The 20,543-nt window shown below is 42.5% G+C and overlaps 1 protein-coding gene across 2 annotated transcripts in view; it reads left to right on the forward strand.

The window, feature by feature from the left end:
- Positions 1 to 19,506, forward strand: part of LOC108260866 (inactive phospholipase D5) — a 34,140-nt gene extending 14,634 nt beyond the window's left edge. The window contains exons 2-10 of one of the 2 annotated variants that reach the window (XM_017461526.3): positions 877 to 1,013; positions 3,762 to 3,939; positions 6,368 to 6,479; positions 8,210 to 8,337; positions 8,478 to 8,675; positions 13,074 to 13,210; positions 14,071 to 14,239; positions 14,787 to 14,877; positions 15,576 to 19,506. In XM_017461526.3, coding sequence (XP_017317015.1) covers positions 877 to 1,013; positions 3,762 to 3,939; positions 6,368 to 6,479; positions 8,210 to 8,337; positions 8,478 to 8,675; positions 13,074 to 13,210; positions 14,071 to 14,239; positions 14,787 to 14,877; positions 15,576 to 15,820 — 1,395 coding nt within the window. In that variant the 3' untranslated portion in view covers positions 15,821 to 19,506. Of the gene's footprint in view, positions 1 to 489; positions 1,014 to 3,761; positions 3,940 to 6,367; positions 6,480 to 8,209; positions 8,338 to 8,477; positions 8,676 to 13,073; positions 13,211 to 14,070; positions 14,240 to 14,786; positions 14,878 to 15,575 lie in introns of those variants that run through there. The other variant, XM_017461525.3, reaches the window with a different exon arrangement.
- Positions 19,507 to 20,543: the final 1,037 nt, after the last annotated feature.

Below are 20,543 nucleotides of genomic sequence, written 5' to 3' on the forward strand. Positions count from 1 at the left end.
ATTTATGTAACGTTACCTTATTTATGTTTACGTTATTTACGTTTTACGTTACATAATTTGTTACCTTACGTTTACGTTATTTACATTTACGTTACATTATTTGTTACATTAACGTGATGTTATTTATGTTCGTTACGTTATTTACATTTACGTTACATTATTTACGTTTGGGTTACATTATTTGTTACCTTACGTTTACGTTATTTAAGTTTAGGTTACGTTATTTACGTTTCCGTCACGTTATTTACATTTATGTTACGTTATTTACGTTTACGTTACATTGTTACGTTATGTTTACGTTATGTTATTTACATTTATGTTACGTTATTTACGTTTACGTTACATTATTTGTTACGTTTACGTTACGTTATTTACATTTGTTACGTTATTTACATTTGTTACATTATTTGTTACGTTACGTTTACATTATTTACATTTACATTACGTTATTTACGTTACGTTATTTACGTTTGTTACATTGTTACGTTACGTTATTTGCATTTACGTTACGTTATTTGCGTTTGTTACATTATTTGTTACGTTATTTACATTTATGTTACGCTATTTCCGTTTACATTACGTTATTTATGTATTTGCCGTGTGAACCAGAGCTAAAGTTTTCATTATTTATGTGTTACGTTACATTGTTTACATTTACCCTAGGTCTTTTGTCTTGTTACGTTATTTACGTTTACATTACGCGGTTTATGTATTTGCGGCGTGAAACAGAGCTGCAGTTTACATGATCAATGCGTTTACTTCTCATTGTTTGGTGTGAGTCGGAGCTGAAGGAACACGGCCTCGCCCAGAGAGCGCACTAAAACAACCCGATCAATGAATCGATGTGGGGGTTTTTTCTTCTTCTTTTTCTTTCAGTCTCAGCAGAAATGCATCGTGATCTTTGCTCTCGTGTGCTGCTTCGCTGTCCTGGTGGCGCTGATCTTTTCGGCCGTGGACGTGCTGGGAGAAGACGAAGACATCTTTGACGACGATAACTGCAGCGATGTCTGCCAGTAAGCACTTTATCTCCATCACATTCAAAATAAAGGAAGTATATTTATTTTCATCCGTTACAAAACCTAACACACAATCTTACTGAATATTTCATTGCTTATCATTTACGAAACGATATATATATATATATATATATATATATATATATATATATATATATATATATATATACAGTGCCGTCCACTAATATTGGCACCCTTGGTAAATATGAGCAAAGAAAGCTGTGAAAAATTGTGTTTATTGTTTTACCTTTTGATCTTTTGCTCCAAAAAATTGACAAAAATACTCTGCTCTCAAGGATATCACACAACTTCAAACACAACACAGGTTTATCAAAAGAAATTTATATATATATGAAGCGCGTGAGGCTCAGTGCTCGCAGAAGTGAACTTCTCTCCGTCTCTCTCTCTTTATTGTAATTGTATCAATCATAGTAATAACAATGAGTTGATATTGTAATAAATCGTCACGACACACTCTTCTGAGATATCGTGACGTGTGTGTATATATTTTTCCGAACGTTTCTTGAAAAGCAGCCATTTACAAACAGGTTCGAAGCAGCTCATTTGACGTTTTTGCGGCAATTCAGCGTGACCTCCATCTCACCGTCGCCGTCTCCCCCAGAGCTCACGGCTCATGCAGGTCGTTACTGAGGACGTTTTCCAGACTCAGCCCTTTCCCCCGCCCCGAGCACCCTGGCCTCCATTTCCTTCCTAATAAGTGTAGAAAATGTCATTTGGAGCTCCAAATTGACTGGGCTCGGGTCCAGGCGGAAGGCGCGTTCTCGCTGGAGCGAGGTGGAATTGTGTTCATCGATAACGAGCTTTATACCAGAAATGTCAAAGGGAGCTCTGATCATGTTCGATAGAAAGCTGAGAAGCTCAGATTTAATCAGTGTTGATTTTGTTTTTATATAACATCATTCAGTGTTGGCATGGAAATAGTCATATCCATCGTTTTTCTTATTTACCGTGCACACACACACACACACACACACACACACCAGACCAGATTGACTTATTTTCCAATATAGAGGCTAATGTGTGTGTGTGTGTGTGTGTATGAGAGAGAGAGAGAAGATGCTGCGTCTTTTTTGTCTTGTTATCCTCAAAGCAGAGTTATTTTTTTTTTAAATGCTGTGGAGGGAGCATCTGTTTATAGCTCTTACTACTATAACATAAGCGTAAAAACGTGTTTCCGCGCCATCAAATGTAACCATAAACGGATAAGAAGTACGACGTGTCGATCTGTGATTAATAAAACGTCGTAAACAGGCCTCACCGGCGTACACTCTTCTGAAAATAATGTCCGAAATAAAGGAACGTCGGCGTAGCGCCGCGTCGTCACGCCACCGCGTCGCTGATCGTTTTCCTATAACGGCGCGACACGTGGCGTTCTCTCCGTGACGGCTCGGTTACGTGCTTTTTTTGGGATAATTTCACACAGCATCTGTTGAAATAATAATAATAATAATAATAATAATAATAACACAAAAAAGCGTGTAGGATATGAACACATATTGTATGTAACACATGTAGGATATTAACCACCCGAGGCGAATTGAAACAGTCCACACCGAGTCGATTCGATCCGAGGAGCTGGGTTGACGCGTCGGGGTGGGGGAGGGGTGCATTGATTGGTCTGCCCCAGTCGCTAACCCGGCGGTTGTGTTACACAAAACCACCCAAGACTGAGAAAATAACCCAAAAGGCTCAATCCATTATGAATGGATTTGGTTTATTGGATTCTGGATTAATTAGGAACTCGTCCAAACCATCGGGCAAGACGGGCGGCGCGATGCATCGTGGGAATACCGGAAAACGTACAAGAGCGATACGTTTGGAAAAATCCCAAAGTGAGAATTAATCTGAGCTGCATGCTGCGGCTCGGTCGTGACGGTGTTTTCTCTCCCGCGGCGCTCGGTCACAATACACTTCGTATTACAGACGAGGCTCACGAGTGATCGATAACACGCCGGAATACAAATAACCAGCTGTCTGTAAACACGCCTTTCTTTCCCCTTCCTCATATCCCTGCTCATGTGCCGCTGCATCGCTTTGCCGGATCGGTCGGTCGGGCGATGAGGTGGAGATCGATGGCTGAATTTGAACTCTTTGCTTGTGTCTGAGGAATTAAAGCGGTGGATGGAGGCGGATCCTCTGTTAAACGGCTTTCTGTTGGGATCCGTTCTCGTTTGGCGGGGATTTGCGGACGAATCCCTTAACGAACAGGATCGGGCGCACTGTAAATGCTCGTGTTCGTCTGTAGTCCGTCGCCAGATGTTAGTCGGCACCTTAAATATAACAGACGTTCAAACGCGACGTGACATTATTACCGATCGTAGAAAAACTATAATACAGCGTCTAATATCGAGAAGAAACTAACGAGCAACGATTTGGCGTTTGTACCATAAGATCTCGTACACGACGGGTTCTTCGAAGGTTCTTTAAGTTTTTGGTCCGATAATTAAGACAGGTTCTCGCTGCACCGACCGACCGACGCCGACTTCCTGCGCTTTCCAAGCTGTGCTGCGTCGCGCCGTGTTGTGTTGTAAGTCCCTGAGCTTAGCTACGGATATTGGACATGGCTCGAATCCAGTCCTACAGACGTGGATTTCCGACACCGAGCTACGTGGATGAAATCTGATCTCAAATGCAGACGTTCAGACGGGTGCACCTGAAAGACGCGGTCGCGATCGATTCCCATCGCGTGACGTTTACGCTGTTCGTGGCGTCTCTTGTGTACAGGGTCGTGCTTGTGGAAAACATCCCAGAAGACATCTCCATTTCTCACGAGGGTACGATGTCCCTGACCGCCGGACTCCACGGCCTTCTGGACCTGGCTCAGAAATCGGTGGAGATCGTGTCACCGTGGTGGGATCTGAACTCCACAGAGCAGGACTCTCGGTTTCCCCAAGCCAAGCAGGTTCGTTTCTGTTTCATTTGAAAGTATTATTATTATTATTACAAACGATCAAAAGATCCATAGGAACAGCACGTGCTTCGTTAAAATCCTCCACGTAGACGGAGCGATGCAGCGGCGCTTTAGTCTTTTAGTCAGTCCAGATCGCTCACGTCTTCATCAGAAAGCTTCAACTTTCATGCAAATACCGATTAGAGAAAAAAAAAAAGACGTAACGTTCACTTGAACCGGTTGCATGCTAATGTGGGGGCGTGGCCTGTAATCTTGATTGGCATATGAGTTCACAGAACTTCTCACAAGTACAAGAACAAGTGTATTTACACAGCTGAAGATAAAAAATTTTTTTTTAAAACCCTCCCTTCCGGTCCTGGATTTTTATTTGTATTCGTCTTGGCTTCTTGTCAGTCATTCTATAGACACGCCCCCCCGACACTCTTTCACGTCCTCGGAACTCCCCGCGAGGACAATTTCGCATGTTTACAGAGCGAGTCACGAGTTATAACTCGGCTTTCGCGCAGTCGAACGTCCGAGCGCCCTTGAAAGTGATGTCGTGACGGCTTACTTTAGTTGAAGTGTTTTGGGGGGGAGGGGCGGGGCTTTGTTGTACATGGGTGAAAATGTGAGTGAGTAATCATTCAAATCGTATCCGGCTCCACCCGTCCAACCGCGAGAGACCGGTTTCTTTTTCACAGACGCACCGTCACGTGGTGACGATGATGAGATTTCGGTGAAACGTACTTAAAATCCGAACAAAAAGAAAATATTTCCAGTCTAACGCGTCCACACTTTTCACCAGGACGGCACTGTGTATCGCAGTGTACGGTATTCGTGAGCGCCGCAAACGCTAACACAGAGTTAACCTCCTATAACAGTGCAGTGTAACGCAATACTAAATCCCACACAACCATTTCTAACAGCTGACTTCCTCAGCCAGCTACAGACTTCATCATCGGATTAAAAAAGAAACTCTATACGTCGGTAAATTGCCTCGAAACGAGATGAGAGACTTGAGATGAGAGACGTTCTCTCGCTCTCTCGTTCATGTTTTGGGGTTTTTTTCTTTCTGGAAATCTCTCCTGCTTACACAATGTGACGGGTAATAATGGGATATTTCCCCCAGACAAAGTCCCGAACTCGGGTTCTCCGCCCGAGCCGGTTCTCACAGTCTAAATCACGTCTCCTGACGCTCGGCTTGTTTGGTGAGCTGAAACGCCCGTTAGAGAACAGACCCGTGGAGCTCTAATGGATCTCCCGGTAGCTGTTTGGCAGGCAGGAAATTACACTCGGATCTGCTCGTACAGATCTAATCGCTCGGGCTTGGGTGGGGGGTGTTGTGTGAGTGTCTGCGTGTGCGTTTTAAAGTTTTGCCACGTTACCCACAATTCTCAGCCCATTCTACTTGCCGATCGTGTTGGCGTCGGATGACCCTTCGACTTCGCCGCTTCCTAAATAGAGTCGTGCGGCGGCGCTTTAGTTCGAGCTCTCTCTCACCTCGTCGTCTGCCGACTAGCACGTCGCTAGTCATCGCGGATATGGCTAACTAGTCTCGACTCGTGTAGCCGCATTGCATTCTGGGACGTCCGGGAACGCATCGACGTTCCTCTTTATTTACACGGGTGAGGAAAGAAGGCTTTGGTCGTTTTGTTTTATTTCGTGTTTTTTTTTTTTGTCAGAGCTAAGCACTGTGACGCTAGCTGCTAAGTTCGCACGGGAATGATGATGATGATGATGATGATGATGATGATGATGAGAACGCAGCACTAACTAACAAATCGGCGTCACCGAATCTCTCATGTCTCAGAGTGACGTTCTGAAGAGAGAGAGATTTCCATTCAGAACCCCTGCGCATTAAGTCTCTGAAATGAACTCGTGAAACCTCTACGTTTCTGACGCTGCCCGAGGAAAGAAAGTCTCCAGCGAATCTCCTTGGCCACGTCATGACGCGTAGGTTTTATTACTTATAGTAGATATTACCTCTTTTTTTTTTTTTTTTTTTAATACTGTACCTGCCTCTCGATCCCCGGTGACGCGATTTCCTTCCATCTAAGACCTGGACTTCTGTACTGTATAGAAAGCTGTAAGTGATGGAGTACAGTGGGTTTACCGTCCCCCAACCCCGTCCGGTTGCTGTACAGCGGACAGTCGCTTCGGTCTATGAGACGAGGAGAAGACCGTCGAGATTTATTACGAGTACTCCTGAAGATCTAAATTTTTTGCAGACATAATTAAGAAAAAGTATTACATTTCAGGAATACTCAAATAAGGATAAATAATAATAAATAAAAAAATAATAATAAAGAGTAATGACGTGTACCCACAGCTGCTGCGCATTTTAGATCTTCATATCGAAAACAAACGGTACGGTTCTACACGGAACCTTTTACGCGCAGGAGAAACGTGTCCTCTTTCTCACGCTCGCTCTCGTCCGCAGGGTCGACTGCTACTCCGCCGGATGATGGGTCTGAAAGCTCAGCGTGTTCAGCTGAAGGTGGCCAGCGGGATGATGGCGTCGTCTCCGGAGCTCGACCTGCTCTCTCATTACGGTCAGGACACCCGACATCTCAGCTCAGACGTCAGCGACTTCGCCGGAACCACGTCACCGTGACGGCACTGACACGACAGTGTCACGTTCGCGGAGATTAACGAAGCGCTTAGAAAATCGTTCACTTCCCGTGCTTTCTTCCGGTCTCTGGTCGATGAAATTGCTCCGAATTCATCGCAGGCGCAGTTTCCATGATCTAGTATAAATATAATCATAATTCACTGCGCATTTAAAAACGTTCAAAAGTCCGTGAACAGTACAGCTTTTCGGTTTTTTTTCTTCTGGCCTGCCGTCGTTGCGGAACGTCCCCGTAATCTGCCGCTCGGTTCCTAGCAATCGGTTCCGGAAAACATTTTAGAGTTCAATCCGAACGTCGTATTACTGTACAATGTTTACATCCATTCAATTGTTTGAATTGGTTCAAGTAATGAAAAGCCGGTTGTTAAACTGTGCGACGATGGAAAGTACCACGCGGTCTGAAATGAATCAAACGTCTGAGAGGACAATTTCGATCACTGCGTTTTTTTTTCTCCCCCGACTATAAACCGCAGAGTTTTGTCCCACATAGAAGCGACTGTGTTCTAGAAAGGATTTACAGCATGTAAAAAGTACGTCGCTCAAAGTACATGCAAAACTTGTACAGAAACCGGGCGCGTTTCGGACGTCCGGTTCTCTCTCTCGACACGTCGAATTGAGAAAATAAGGTGCGGTCGCGTGACGTCTGAAACGACGGCGATCGTCCTCCCTTTGAATGCGAGAGATCATTTTTACGGATACTGTACGAGAAGCGTCATTTTTGCTGCGTGGGTCTGTTTCAGTTCATGATGGCACGTACGACAGTTCCGTCAGCGCGTTCTGAAACCGTGTGGCGACAGTTGCGTCTTACCGTTGAATGAAACACTCCGAATATATCGACTTGTTTAAATGACACACAAATAAATAAATAAATAAATAAATAAATAGACGTTAACTTCTCGGGCGGTGTCGCGGTTTTTCATTTAAGCCGTTTTTTGCCTGGATATTCAAAAAATGAATAGTTTTGAGAGCGCTCCGATGATGACCTCCACCACGCCGTGCGATCGCAGGAGAGGACGTGCAAACGGCACTTCCTGGTCATGTGACATGGCATTTTTATTGTCATGTCGACGATAAAGCTCCGTTTTTTTTTTTCCCCAGTTACATAGAAACGATTGTAGGTTTGTTTTACTGCCTGTCGAAAAATTGGATAGAAATGAATTGTTGCCAAATGGCAACACTATGCAGTCAAGTGAATATCCGAGTTTTATATATTTATATATATATATAATATAGAAATGATAAATATATAGAATTTACAATTCACGCAAACGCAGATAACATCCGGGAAGTGTGTCCGTATGTTATCCCTTAATCGTAGTCCGTCGAATACAATAAATAGGATGTAAACAATATTTTCTACACCGAATCAAATGTGTCCATGCTTTAAAAAGCGATTGACGGGAAACAACAGGGGAAAACACAAACTAGTGTGAATGCGTAAATGCAGGTTGGATCCGTTAGCTTCGTGTCTTAATGCTAATGATTGATTGATCGATTGATTGATTTTTGACAACCGGTCACGTGGTTCCTCCTGAGAGCTTAATCGTAGCTACGATTGGTCGTGCACTGTCTAGGGGGCGGGGTTTAACGAAGGGTCAGCGTGTATATGGTCCAGTAAAAAAGTTCCTCTGAACGTTTTGCTACGTGATGTAGGTGCGGAAGTGCGTCATCTGAACATGTCGGCCCTCACCAAAGGCGAGCTCCATTCCTCCTTCTGGGTGGTGGACAGGAAACATCTGTACATTGGGAGCGCTGCGATGGACTGGAGGTCTTTTTCTACGGTGAGAGAAATCCAGCAAGTCTGTACGATTAAAAATAAACCGGCATTTGATTTATTAGTTCTCATGGTTTGTTTGTTTTTTTGTTGTTGTTGTTGTTGTTGTTGTTGTTGTTTGTTTTTTAACGCTTTACTGTGTGGCAGCTGAAGGAGCTCGGCATCATCGTTTATGAATGCAGATGTTTGGCGGTGGACCTGCACAGGATCTTCAATCTCTACTGGCAGCTGGAGTACAAGGAGTTCCTCCCGACGATATGGTCCAAGCGGCTGAGCGCCCTCTACAGCAAGGAGGAAGGTTTCTCTTTTCACCTCAACGGCTCCGAGGCCAAAGCCTACGTCTCGGTGAGCGGGGGCAAAAAAAAAATTACTTATGATCAGGGTCATAAGCAGGATCTGGGGCGCTTAAATAAATAAATAAATAAATAAATAAATAAATAAACCTTCCAAGATTTAATGGTCTGGATATCATAAGTAGAAGGCGTTCTCAGATTATCGTCTTGATTAGCTATTAGCTATAGCTTCTGTGGACTCCAAATATTGTAATGTACGGTCTTTTTCTGCTCATTCGAACTCTTTCAGAGCCGATTTCTTTTTTTTTTATTTTTTTTTTTTAAAGTGATTTATAAATAGGTCTGAAAAGTAATTTTTGAAGAAACATTATGTAATTCCTTTCTTTCTTCACGTCCACCGCAGCGGGTTTAGTCTGTTAAGCAGTCAGTGAAACTTCTGGTTTATGCAGGTGAATGAAGGGGGGGAATCCCTGAAGGTGTTAAGAGGGGTGCCAATAATTCTGGAGGATGCTGTAGGCATGCTGAATGTTTTCTGTGTTTTTAACTGTTTATATTTTTCTCATTTCAAAAGATAATAGACTTAAATAGAATAAATGGAAGAACATTATCACTGATCCACACTTCGTTGGCTCACTCGCGCACTCACTCACTCACTCACACACTCACTCACACACACACTCGCACATTCACTCACTCACACACTCGCACATTCACTCACTCACTCACACACACACTCACTCACACATTCACTCACTCACTCACACATACACTCAGTCACACACTCGCGCACTCACTCACTCACTCGCACATTCACTCACTCACTCACTCACTCACACACTCGCACATTCACTCACTCACTCACTCACTCACACACTCGCACATTCACTCACTCACTCACACACACACTCACTCACACACTCACTCACTCACACACTCACACACACACTCAGTCACACACTCGCGCACTCACTCACTCACTCACTCGCACATTCACTCACTCACACATTCACTCACTCACTCACACATATACTCAGTCACACACTCGCGCACTCACTCACTCACTCGCACATTCACTCACTCACTCACTCACTCGCACATTCACTCACTCACTCACTCACTCGCACATTCACTCACTCACTCACACACTCGCACATTCACTCACTCACTCACTCACACACTCGCACATTCACTCACTCACTCACTCACTCACACACTCGCACATTCACTCACTCACTCACTCACTCACACACTCGCACATTCACTCACTCACTCACTCACTCACACACTCGCCCATTCACACATACACTCAGTCACACACTCGCGCACTCACTCACACACTCGCACATTCACTCACTCACTCACTCACTCACACACTCGCACATTCACTCACTCACTCACACACACACTCACTCACACACTCACTCACTCACACACTCACACACACACTCAGTCACACACTCGCGCACTCACTCACTCACTCACTCGCACATTCACTCACTCACACATTCACTCACTCACTCACACATATACTCAGTCACACACTCGCGCACTCACTCACTCACTCGCACATTCACTCACTCACTCACTCACTCGCACATTCACTCACTCACTCACACACTCGCACATTCACTCACTCACTCACTCACACACTCGCACATTCACTCACTCACTCACTCACTCACACACTCGCACATTCACTCACTCACTCACTCACTCGCACATTCACTCACTCACTCACTCACTCACACACTCGCCCATTCACTCACTCACTCACTCACACATTCACTCACTCACTCACACATACACTCAGTCACACACTCGCGCACTCACTCACACACTCGCACATTCACTCACTCACTCACTCACTCACACACTCGCACATTCACTCACTCACTCACTCACTCACACACTCGCACATTCACTCACTCACTCACTCACTCACACATTCACTCACTCACTCGCACATTCACTCACTCACACATTCACTCACTCGCTCACACATACTCACACACTCGCACATTCACTCACTCACTCACTCACTCACTCGCACATACACTCACTCACTCACTCACTCACTCGCACATTCACTCACTCACTCACACACTTGCACATTCACTCACTCACTCACTCACTCACACACTCGCACATTCACTCACTCACTCACTCACTCACACACTCGCACATTCACTCACTCACACCAACACTCACTCACACATTCACTCACTCACTCACACATACACTCAGTCACACACTCGCGCACTCACTCACTCACTCGCACATTCACTCACTCACTCGCACATTCACTCACTCGCACATACACTCACTCACACATTCACTCACTCGCTCACACATACTCACACACTCGCACATTCACTCACTCACTCACTCACTCGCACATACACTCACTCACTCACTCACTCACTCGCACATTCACTCACTCACTCACACACTCGCACATTCACTCACTCACTCACTCACACACTTGCACATTCACTCACTCACTCACTCACTCACACACTTGCACATTCACTCACTCACTCACACACTCGCACATTCACTCACTCGCACATACACTCACTCACACATTCACTCACTCGCTCACACATACTCACACACTCACACATTCACTCACTCACTCACACATACACTCGCACACTCACTCGCACACACTCTCTCACTCACTCACACACTCACACATTCACTCACTCATACACTCACTCACACACTCACACACTCACTCACTTGCACACTCACTCACTCACACTCACTCACTCACTCACACACTCACACACACTAACTCACTCACACACACTCACTCACACACACACACTCACTCACACACTTGCACACACACTCACTCACCCACACACTTGCACACACACTCACTCACACTCACTCACACACACACACTCACTCACACACACACTCACACACACACACTCTCTCACTCACTCACACACTTGCACACTCACTCACTCACACACACACACACCCACTCACTCACTCGGTCAAACCTGAAGGCCAGTGGACTTGGTCGGAAATAAATCTCCATCATCCGTGATTGATGGCTTCTTACAAATTCCCAGGAAAAAGCTGTGAGCGATATGATGCACTGTCCTGAACAACTCGCAGGCTGTAATCAATCTCGTGTTCACAGACGCTCTGCCCGAGAGCGAGGACTCTTCTGAGAGATATATTTGGACTCTGAAAAATTCTCAATCTCTTCCCAGAAAGCGTGACTAATTCCTGTCTTTGAAGGTTAAAGGCTTCTGGATGTCACATAGAAGACTTTTTTTTTTTTTTTTTTTTTTTTTTTTTTTTTTTTTTTTTTTTTTTGTAAAAGTGTTTAGAAAGATTTTAACATTCGCTGCATTACCAGCGGACATGCCCATTATTCATATTATTATTCATTAATGAGTCGATGGTGGTTATAACTCCATTAGAAGTAAAAGCAGTCCTGGGTTAATGGTAATATTTTTTAAACCACAGCGCTGTTAAATTATCGCCCCAGAAGGTGTTGATTAGTGTTCTATAACTGCAGCTCTGGCAGTAGTGCAGATGCGTATCACAGCGTAGTATTCTCACGGTGCGTTCAGGACATGTCGGAAAGATCGTGTTCATGAGTCGAACGCGCACGAACGCCACCACGAAGTCGTACTTACGAGCGGGAAACTCTGGATGTTCCTCGAGCTCGGGGTCGGGGCCGTGGGTCAGTAAGGAAACATGGAGGAATCAGTGGATGCGACGTCTGTAGTCGACGGTAAATTTGTTGAAATTGAATGTCCCCTCGTCTCAGACGCTGATTTCAGTTCATATGTGTTTGGTTTACGCAGTTTGGTTCATTTACAATAAAACAAGCTAATTTCCTGCACGAAATATGACACATCATTGTACAATTACAATATAACTTTCCTGAATTTTTTTTTTTGTTGTTGTTAATTAAGAGAAGGTACGCCTCCATCTCGCTTCGACCAAAGAGACCTGAACGCACCTGACCTCGTAATTACGTCTTCCCGACTCGTAAATACGAGCTTCCCAGGAGGACTTGAACGCACGTTCAAGCGATTTGTTTTTTGTTTTTTTTTTCGTTTATATAACATTTTTGGAAGGAGTCTCCAGCGTCAGCACTTTATAACAGTCAGTAAGTTTTCCGACCAGGAGAAAGAGTCGTTCACGCTTCCCGGTTTCTCGGCTCCTGAGGGAATGAATGTCGTGACGTGAGTGCTGACACGACCTAACTCGTCTCGCGAATGTTCCAATAACGTTCAGTGTAGCTATAAACGGATAAAAAACTGCTAAGCGTCGTTCATTAATTGAAGTCAAATCCAATTTTCTTTATAAAGACAACAGTAGTTGATCCAAAGGGGCTGGACATTACATTGTATAGCATCCCATTCAATAGCACGATAAAGATGATAAAGACAAAGAATAAACGTGGTTTTTGTTTCAGAGCTCTCCAAACATCTTCCGCCCCAAAGACCGGACCACGGACATAGAAGCCATTTTCCGCGTCATTCAGGACGCCAAGCGCTTCGTCTCGATCTCCATGACTGATTACCTGCCTCTCCTGAGCACCAGTCCACACAAGTGAGTCTGCCTACACCTACAATCAGATTCAGCTTGCGTGGCCTCTGCGCCGACGCTGTCATTATTGTCACCTTTAAAGCGCACCTGTTATGGTTTTTCAAATATTACCTTTCACGTCGCGTGTTATAGAGCAGTTGAACGTAAAAACGTCTGCACAGTTTCGGAAATCAAAACGCACGACACACGAGGTTATTGACTCGGAAAAGAAGGAACCGATTCTGAACATCTGAAAGAGTCGTTAGTGATTCATCTTACTTCCTGTATAAACCTTCGTAATTTGGTAACAAAAAGCCCCGCCTCTGGTTTTCATCGGCTGCTCGTGAAGAGATGGAGCTGAAACCGGATACGGAAGTGGGCGTTTCCTTTTCGACACACGTTGACAGCGGTAGACCAATCACAACAGACTGGGATGTCTGACCAATCAGAGCAGAGTATGCTCTCTGAAAGGAGGAATTTAGAACGAATCGTTTAGAACGAATCTTTTAGAACGAATCCTTTAGAACGAATCCTTTAGAACGAATCGTTTAGAACGAATCGTTTAGAACGAATCCTTTAGAACGAATCCTTTAGAACGAATCCTTTAGAATGAATCCTTTAGAACGGATCATTGAAGGAGTCGTTTGTGATACTAGGGGAAAAAGGTGATGCTGCAGTTTAAATGATGAGCACGTTAAAGTGTTTTTTGACCTCGGATGCGTGTAAATCTATCGTATGGGAGCTTTAAAATAAAATTAGCCACGTTTCAAAACCCATAATAGGTGCACTTTAAAAGCGCAGCATGAAAAAAGGACACTTCTCCGGTTCAGTGTGTGTTTATTGCGCAGCTTCGGTTGTACTCACGCTGCCGTGTTTTCTCGCAGTAAGTACTGGTCACGTATCGACGGCATGCTACGCGAGGCTCTGATCCTGAAGCACGTCAGAGTGCGTCTGCTGATAAGCTGCCGAGAGCAAACGCACCCACTCACCTTCAACTTCCTGTGGTCCTTACAAAGCTTGTGCGTACAGACGGCCAACTGCTCCGTGGAGGCGGTGCGTACACGCTCATATTTTATAGTGCCACGGTGTTATAAAAGGGTTATCGTAGCTCGAATAATCGACAGCTCGGACGTTTTACATGCGTGTTTATGTGATGTGTCTAATCAGAACTTACACAGTGGTGTCAAGAATCATCAAACTGGCCGAGTTCACACTTTGTTTATTTGTTTACAAGGAAACGTTTAGTCAAAAATGAACGAGCAGCCTGACACATAGTGGTCTTTACTTGTAAGTGCAAGTGAATTAAAGGTCTGGTGTTATGTAAATGTAGCTATAAACGGATAACGAGTACAATATGTCGTTCTTTAATGAAATAAAAATGTCATCACTGGCAAAATGCTGTGGTGTAAACGGAGGACAGCACTTGTGGGAGGTAACAGTGCCTGCTCTTCATCACACCGGCCCACCGTTGATTATTTTCCTACAACAGCACGCCACTGAGTGTCTCATTCACTACACGACTGTTTCTTTACCTTCACGTCACTATACGGAACTTTGTGTTTTATATCATTCACGCCTGTTTTGTTTGCTCTCCGTACAGAGGGTCTTCAGTCCTCGAGTCAGAGATGACGGTTCTCCTCAAGGCATCCAGCATCACAGATACGTGGTGACCGATAACTCCGTGTATATAGGTGATTTTAATCAGAACCTCAAACCTTCATAAAACATGCGCTTTACAATAAACAGATTATTATTCATCTCCATGTGCTGAGTCATCGCAGCGCTAACATGGTCGCTGCAGCGTTCTTTTAAGAAACAAGGAGGCGGAAAAGCGGAGTTAGATTCGATCACGTGACAGGAGAGTCATGTGTTGTTACATCATAAAGTGTCAGAGCCAATCGGGTTACAGGATGCAATTGACGCAAAGGGGAACGGTAGGGGAACGCATGATCGGAAACATCTCCGATTATTCGGATGTTCCTACTCGCTTAGAAACGCGGGTTCTTCGAGAGAGAGTTAAGGGTCCTTAGTTTTTATTATGGAACCGGTATTAAAGAACATAGAACCTTTTAAGGGTTCCTCTGGAACTACGGTACGACAGCATGCCGCGATGGCAAGATTCCTTTACAGTTATGGAATTTTGAACTATAGGGTGTTTTTATACAAATTCTGATTTATTTATTTATTTTTAACATTTTGAAAAGATTCAAAATTCCAAAATATTTCAAAATAAGAGCATACAACTTTAGATTTAAAAAAAAAACAACATATTTTGTAACATTTTTTTAAAAAATATTCGAAAGTTCTACATTTCAGGAATAATTCGATACAAAGTGAATTCTGCTCTGTGAAAACTCTGTGTGTGTGTGTGTGTGTTGGTTCTCGGCAGGGAACCTGGACTGGGTTGGGAATGAGTTTGTGTTTAACGCAGGAGCGGGGCTCGTGGTCAGCGAGCCGGGGAGAAGCTCCACGCTGGCTGAGCGGCTGAAATCCGTGTTCGATAGAGACTGGCGCTCGCCGTACGCTAAACCTCTGCAGCCCAACAAGATTCCCTCCTGCAGCTGGAGCGCCGGTGCGTTTAAAGGTCACGCAGGTCACACGGAGGACACGGGGAGTCCCAACGCCTCTCTGTAAGAGCCTCATGAAGCACTGACGGACCGGACGGACTTGTCTCGTTGTTATTCGTGCCATCTCTGCACTTTGTAAACTGTTTATTATTTCTCTCTTAGCCATTTTTAAAGAAGTTTAAAAGCTACGGTGTTTGTTTATTTATTTATTTATTTATTTATTTATTTATTTATTTATTTAGGAACAGACCTCAGTGCTAATAATCGAGCTTGAAACCTGCCTCATTACCCTTTCTATCTTATTTTATCTACTTTTAATTTAGTCTCTTACTGCAAACGAGAAGCAAGAGTACAGTTTACTCCCTTTATTTCTCCGACTGTACGAGCGCCACGATGAGAAACATTTTAAAACATTTATAGAAATATTTCTGTAGGTACGATAACGACGAGAGGAAGAGCAGTTAACGGAATATTTACTGTATCGAATAAATATAGCTATGTGCCAGTACTACACATTTTTACTGAATAATCATCTGTGTATCTCGTTTGTTTGTTTGTTTGTTTGTTTATATTTATTTATTTATTTGTGTATTTATTTATTAGTTTATTCATCTATCCATTTCTTTTTCTTTCTTTCTTCATTTATTTACTTACTATCTATATATTTTTCTACTCCTTTATTGACTTTTTATTTTTGTTTGTTTGTTTATTCACGTACTCGTGTATTTGTTTGTTTACTCATTTCGTTTGTTTGTTTAATCCTGCTATCGCGGGTCACCAGCTCAATTTGCGTAATCATGTACTTTCTTTTTCTCGTTTTCTTCCGTTGCTTATTTGATTTATTTACTGTTTCAGTGGTTATTTATTTGTTTGTTTGTTTGTTTGACTGGTTGGTTTCGCTTGTGTCCTTACTCATCCACTTGTTTAATAAATGAAACCTTTAGCAGCTCATCAACAAACTATTTACTTTTGTTTGTTTGTTTATTTGTTTACTTGTTTATGTTTTGTATTTGTTTATCGATCCATTCATTCATTCATTTTATTTCGGATATTGCCGGTCACCAGCTTAATTCGTTTATCTACTTACTCATTCATGTATTTAGTCTCTTATTTATTCGTTTGTTTGTCTGCTTAACTTATTGATGTATGTAATTATCTGTTTGTTTCTTTGTTTAGCTTTGATATTGGAGGTCACCCACTTCATTTGCATAACCACGCCCCTTTTTGCTGAGTTTTCCCCCCACATCACTGTACTGTATCTCACTCGTACGCTGTATTTTCTAGCCAGCTGGGATTTTTTTTAACACGGAGGTGGTCAAATCCATCAGATCCGTATTTATCCATGCGATTGTCTTTTTCTTCTTCTTCTTCTTCTTCCTTCTCTTTCTACGATGCACATTTCTACATTAGAATCACATTAAGGACAGAGACTGTATATTTTTCTATCAAACAACTTCCTTGAATTCTTCATCGCAACTTCTTTTTCATTACACCTTTTTTTTTTTTTTTTCTAAAGGGGAATTTTATAATTTTTTTTTTATACACTGACGCTAGGTTCTTCGTTATTTAAAAGTGTGTCTAGAGCACAGACCAAAGCCTCGAGGCGAGTATCGTGATCATCTTCATTATCTTCTTCCTGAATGTATCTTAAAGCATGAAGCGAAAACTGCTGCTGCGGTGTGTACAGTGTATGGGGTGCCAAAACTTTCTGCTCACGCTGCTGTTTAGTATCGATCTTCCGGTTAACCTCGGGTGCTTCTCAGGTTTTGATTTGAACATTTTTACTTTTATTCAGCGTTAAATTGTACAGAAGTGAAACATCAGCACAAAGCCCATCAGAGTGTTCGAAACCTCTCTGGGGTCCCAGCAACAACTCCGTGGAACTGCGGGCTGCCATGGCAACGGCATAGCAATGTGACAAGAACGGTGTTTTTAAAAGTGTTTTAATTTTGTAACATTTTCAAAAGATTCTAAACTTCCGAATTCCGAAATCGTTCAAACTTTTGGAATTTTTTTAAAAACGTGTTCATGTTTTAAAAGGTTTTCATTTTGTAACATTGTACCCGGTTCTCGCTTGCAAAAATCCATACGACTTTGCCATGTAGAATCGTTTAAAGTTCTACACTTTTCGGTTCTAAAATCCGTACCGCTTTAAGAACTTTGGAATCTTTTGAAACGTTGAAATTTTATAACCATTGTGAGAACGTCTAAAGTTCTAAATTTAAAAAAAAAAAAAAAAAAAAAAACCCAATCCTTAAAGCTTTAGTATTGAAAATTTTATCTGAAGTTTTAAATTCTAAAATTCTAAAACTTTGGAACTTAAGAATCTTTTCAAATTTTTTTTGTTTGTTTTTTTTTGTAACATTTTAAAGATTAGAAAGTACAAAAATTCGAAAAAAACTTTTTACAGCTGTAGAATTTGAACTTTAGAATCTTTTAAACTGTTTTGCTTTTGTAACATTTTTTTTTTTTTTTTGGTGATGAACTTCAGCTTAGAATTTTGTTCACTTTCATAAAGACGAGAAATTTGAAAAAATTGGAGGGGATTAAAACACTTCGTGATGCGCTGTTTCGGGAAAACAATCGCCGACTACCATTTTTTATCCGTCAATAAACGTCATTATTCGATCTGTTGAAAGTTATATTCCACTTATATACTGTGGAATGTCCATGAAACATTCGCTCCTGTTTTCGCTCACGTTCTGGCGGCTATAAACAGTCGTTCCCTCACCAGCCTTTCTTGTTTCTCCCTCCTTTGAAGTTAATAGGACAAACGAAAGCAGAGAGTCGTGTTACCCAGAAACCGCAAAGTTTTCTGACGCCGCTTTACCTCTGACCGTTCCAGAGCGCTGACACTGGAGACTCCTTCCATTGATGTCACATAAACATCTCCTCACAGAAAACGGAACCGCGTTAACGATTACGATGACGTTATGAGGAAGTCCCTGTGAACGAGCTGTTACTATAGAAACGACAGTGAACATAAACCCGAAGTACTTTCACCTTTCGCGAAAGAACGCGAAAGTTTTGCGAGTGAACGCAAAAACATCGAAATATGACGTTTCCTCCCATCTCATATTTTTCCATCGGCATGTCCCCTTAGGGGCTCCGTAATTTGTGTCTTTGATGGTCAGGAGAAAAAAACGCATCTTTTTGTGTTGTATATAATACATTCTCCTACAACCCCTTTAATTATCGCAAGACGAACAACAATGCTGCCGCTCAGTGATCCGACTTATTTGCTTTTTGTTTGTTTGTTTGTTTGTTTGTTTTTTTGGCATGAGAGCTTTTCTGCATGCTCCGCTTTCTAAGCCGTACAGTCTCATGGACCGTGTCAAGCGAAATCCAGGGCTGTCAACGGTCACGTATCTGAGACTCTTGTGTTCTGTACTGTTAAAATGAATCGTCTGAGGAAACGGATCTCTACACGCTGGCAGAAAGAAAAAGAAAAAAAGAACATTATATATATATATGTGTGTGTGTGTGTGTGTATATATATATAATGTATATTTACGATCACTTTGGTAATGCTGACTTTTATTATTGAATAACCTGCATTTGTATTCCTAATAAAGAGTAAAACTTCTACGCCGAACACACAGGTGTTAGACGTTTTCTTTTTTCTGCTGATTACAATTTTCATTATTGAAAAAAAAAAATATATATATATACATATAAAGAGGTTTCTCTCATGAGCTCAGGGAATCTCGGAGTAACCTTGTTGGAGAAGAAAGTGGCGATGTCTTCTGCAATCAGAGAGGAAGAGCTTCCGAGAGCCAAGGGCCAGGGGGTGACGTGCGAGCCGGCCTGGAGGATTCAAGTCCGGTGAGGTTGCGACAATCTTGGAGAAGTGTGTGGGGAACGAAAGCGAAGATTGTGACGAAAGGAGATTAAAGGTGGAGGAGGTGATGGGAGAGAAATAGAAAACTGGATAAAGAAATGCGACAGAGGTGTGGAGAGGAGTAATACGATGATTTTGTGTGGTGCGGTTACATGTGAGGATGAGGTCGAGCTGTTTACCGGCTTGGGGAACTGCTTGAGGTCAAACGTTCTGTCATCCGGGAGGGTGGACGGCATCTACCAAGCTTTTCGTTGAACTTGCCCAGCTGACCTGGAGGATGATAAATAACGATATAGTGCTTTTTGGCAGGGTCAGTAATGGTAACCGCATAAAATTCAAAGGAGGTGTTGGAGCAAGGGGGAGAGAGAGATGTTAATTTCCATGTTTGGGAGAGAAGCAAACCTGTACCACCCCCTCTCTCGGTGGGAAGTCGAAGCTGGAGGCCAGGGCAGCGGGTGCTGCAGTCTTTTCTGTTAGCGTCCAGGTCACAGTCAGAGCTAGCACGCTAGTCATAATAAATGGTATTAATAAACTATTAAAAATGATGCATTTTGATGTACAAAATAAAGTTTATGTTGATCTTTTGAAAATGTCAATGAAAATACGCATTGTATTTTAAACTATACTTCAGCTACTGAAATGGAAAGTAAAATTATAAATAAATCTAGAAAATAAAATATGCAGTATATTACAAAATGAATAATAATTTCATTTAGAATCAGTTAATCCGTTAAATAAATAAATCAACTAAAACTCATCTTTTAGAAAAAAAAATACATTTTTACATTTAATATTTGACACGAAAATAAATAACGTAGAAAAATCCCACCAAATCATTGCAATCATTTTGTTGATTTATTTGTTTGATTTTATTCGTTTATTTAATTAATTTTGTTTGGGGGTTTTTTGTGTACTTTTTCTTGTGCGCGTTGTACGTGCTCACGTAGCG

The sequence above is a fragment of the Ictalurus punctatus genome, chromosome 29 (assembly GCF_001660625.3).
Source record: "Ictalurus punctatus breed USDA103 chromosome 29, Coco_2.0, whole genome shotgun sequence".
Lineage (NCBI taxonomy): Eukaryota > Metazoa > Chordata > Actinopteri > Siluriformes > Ictaluridae > Ictalurus > Ictalurus punctatus.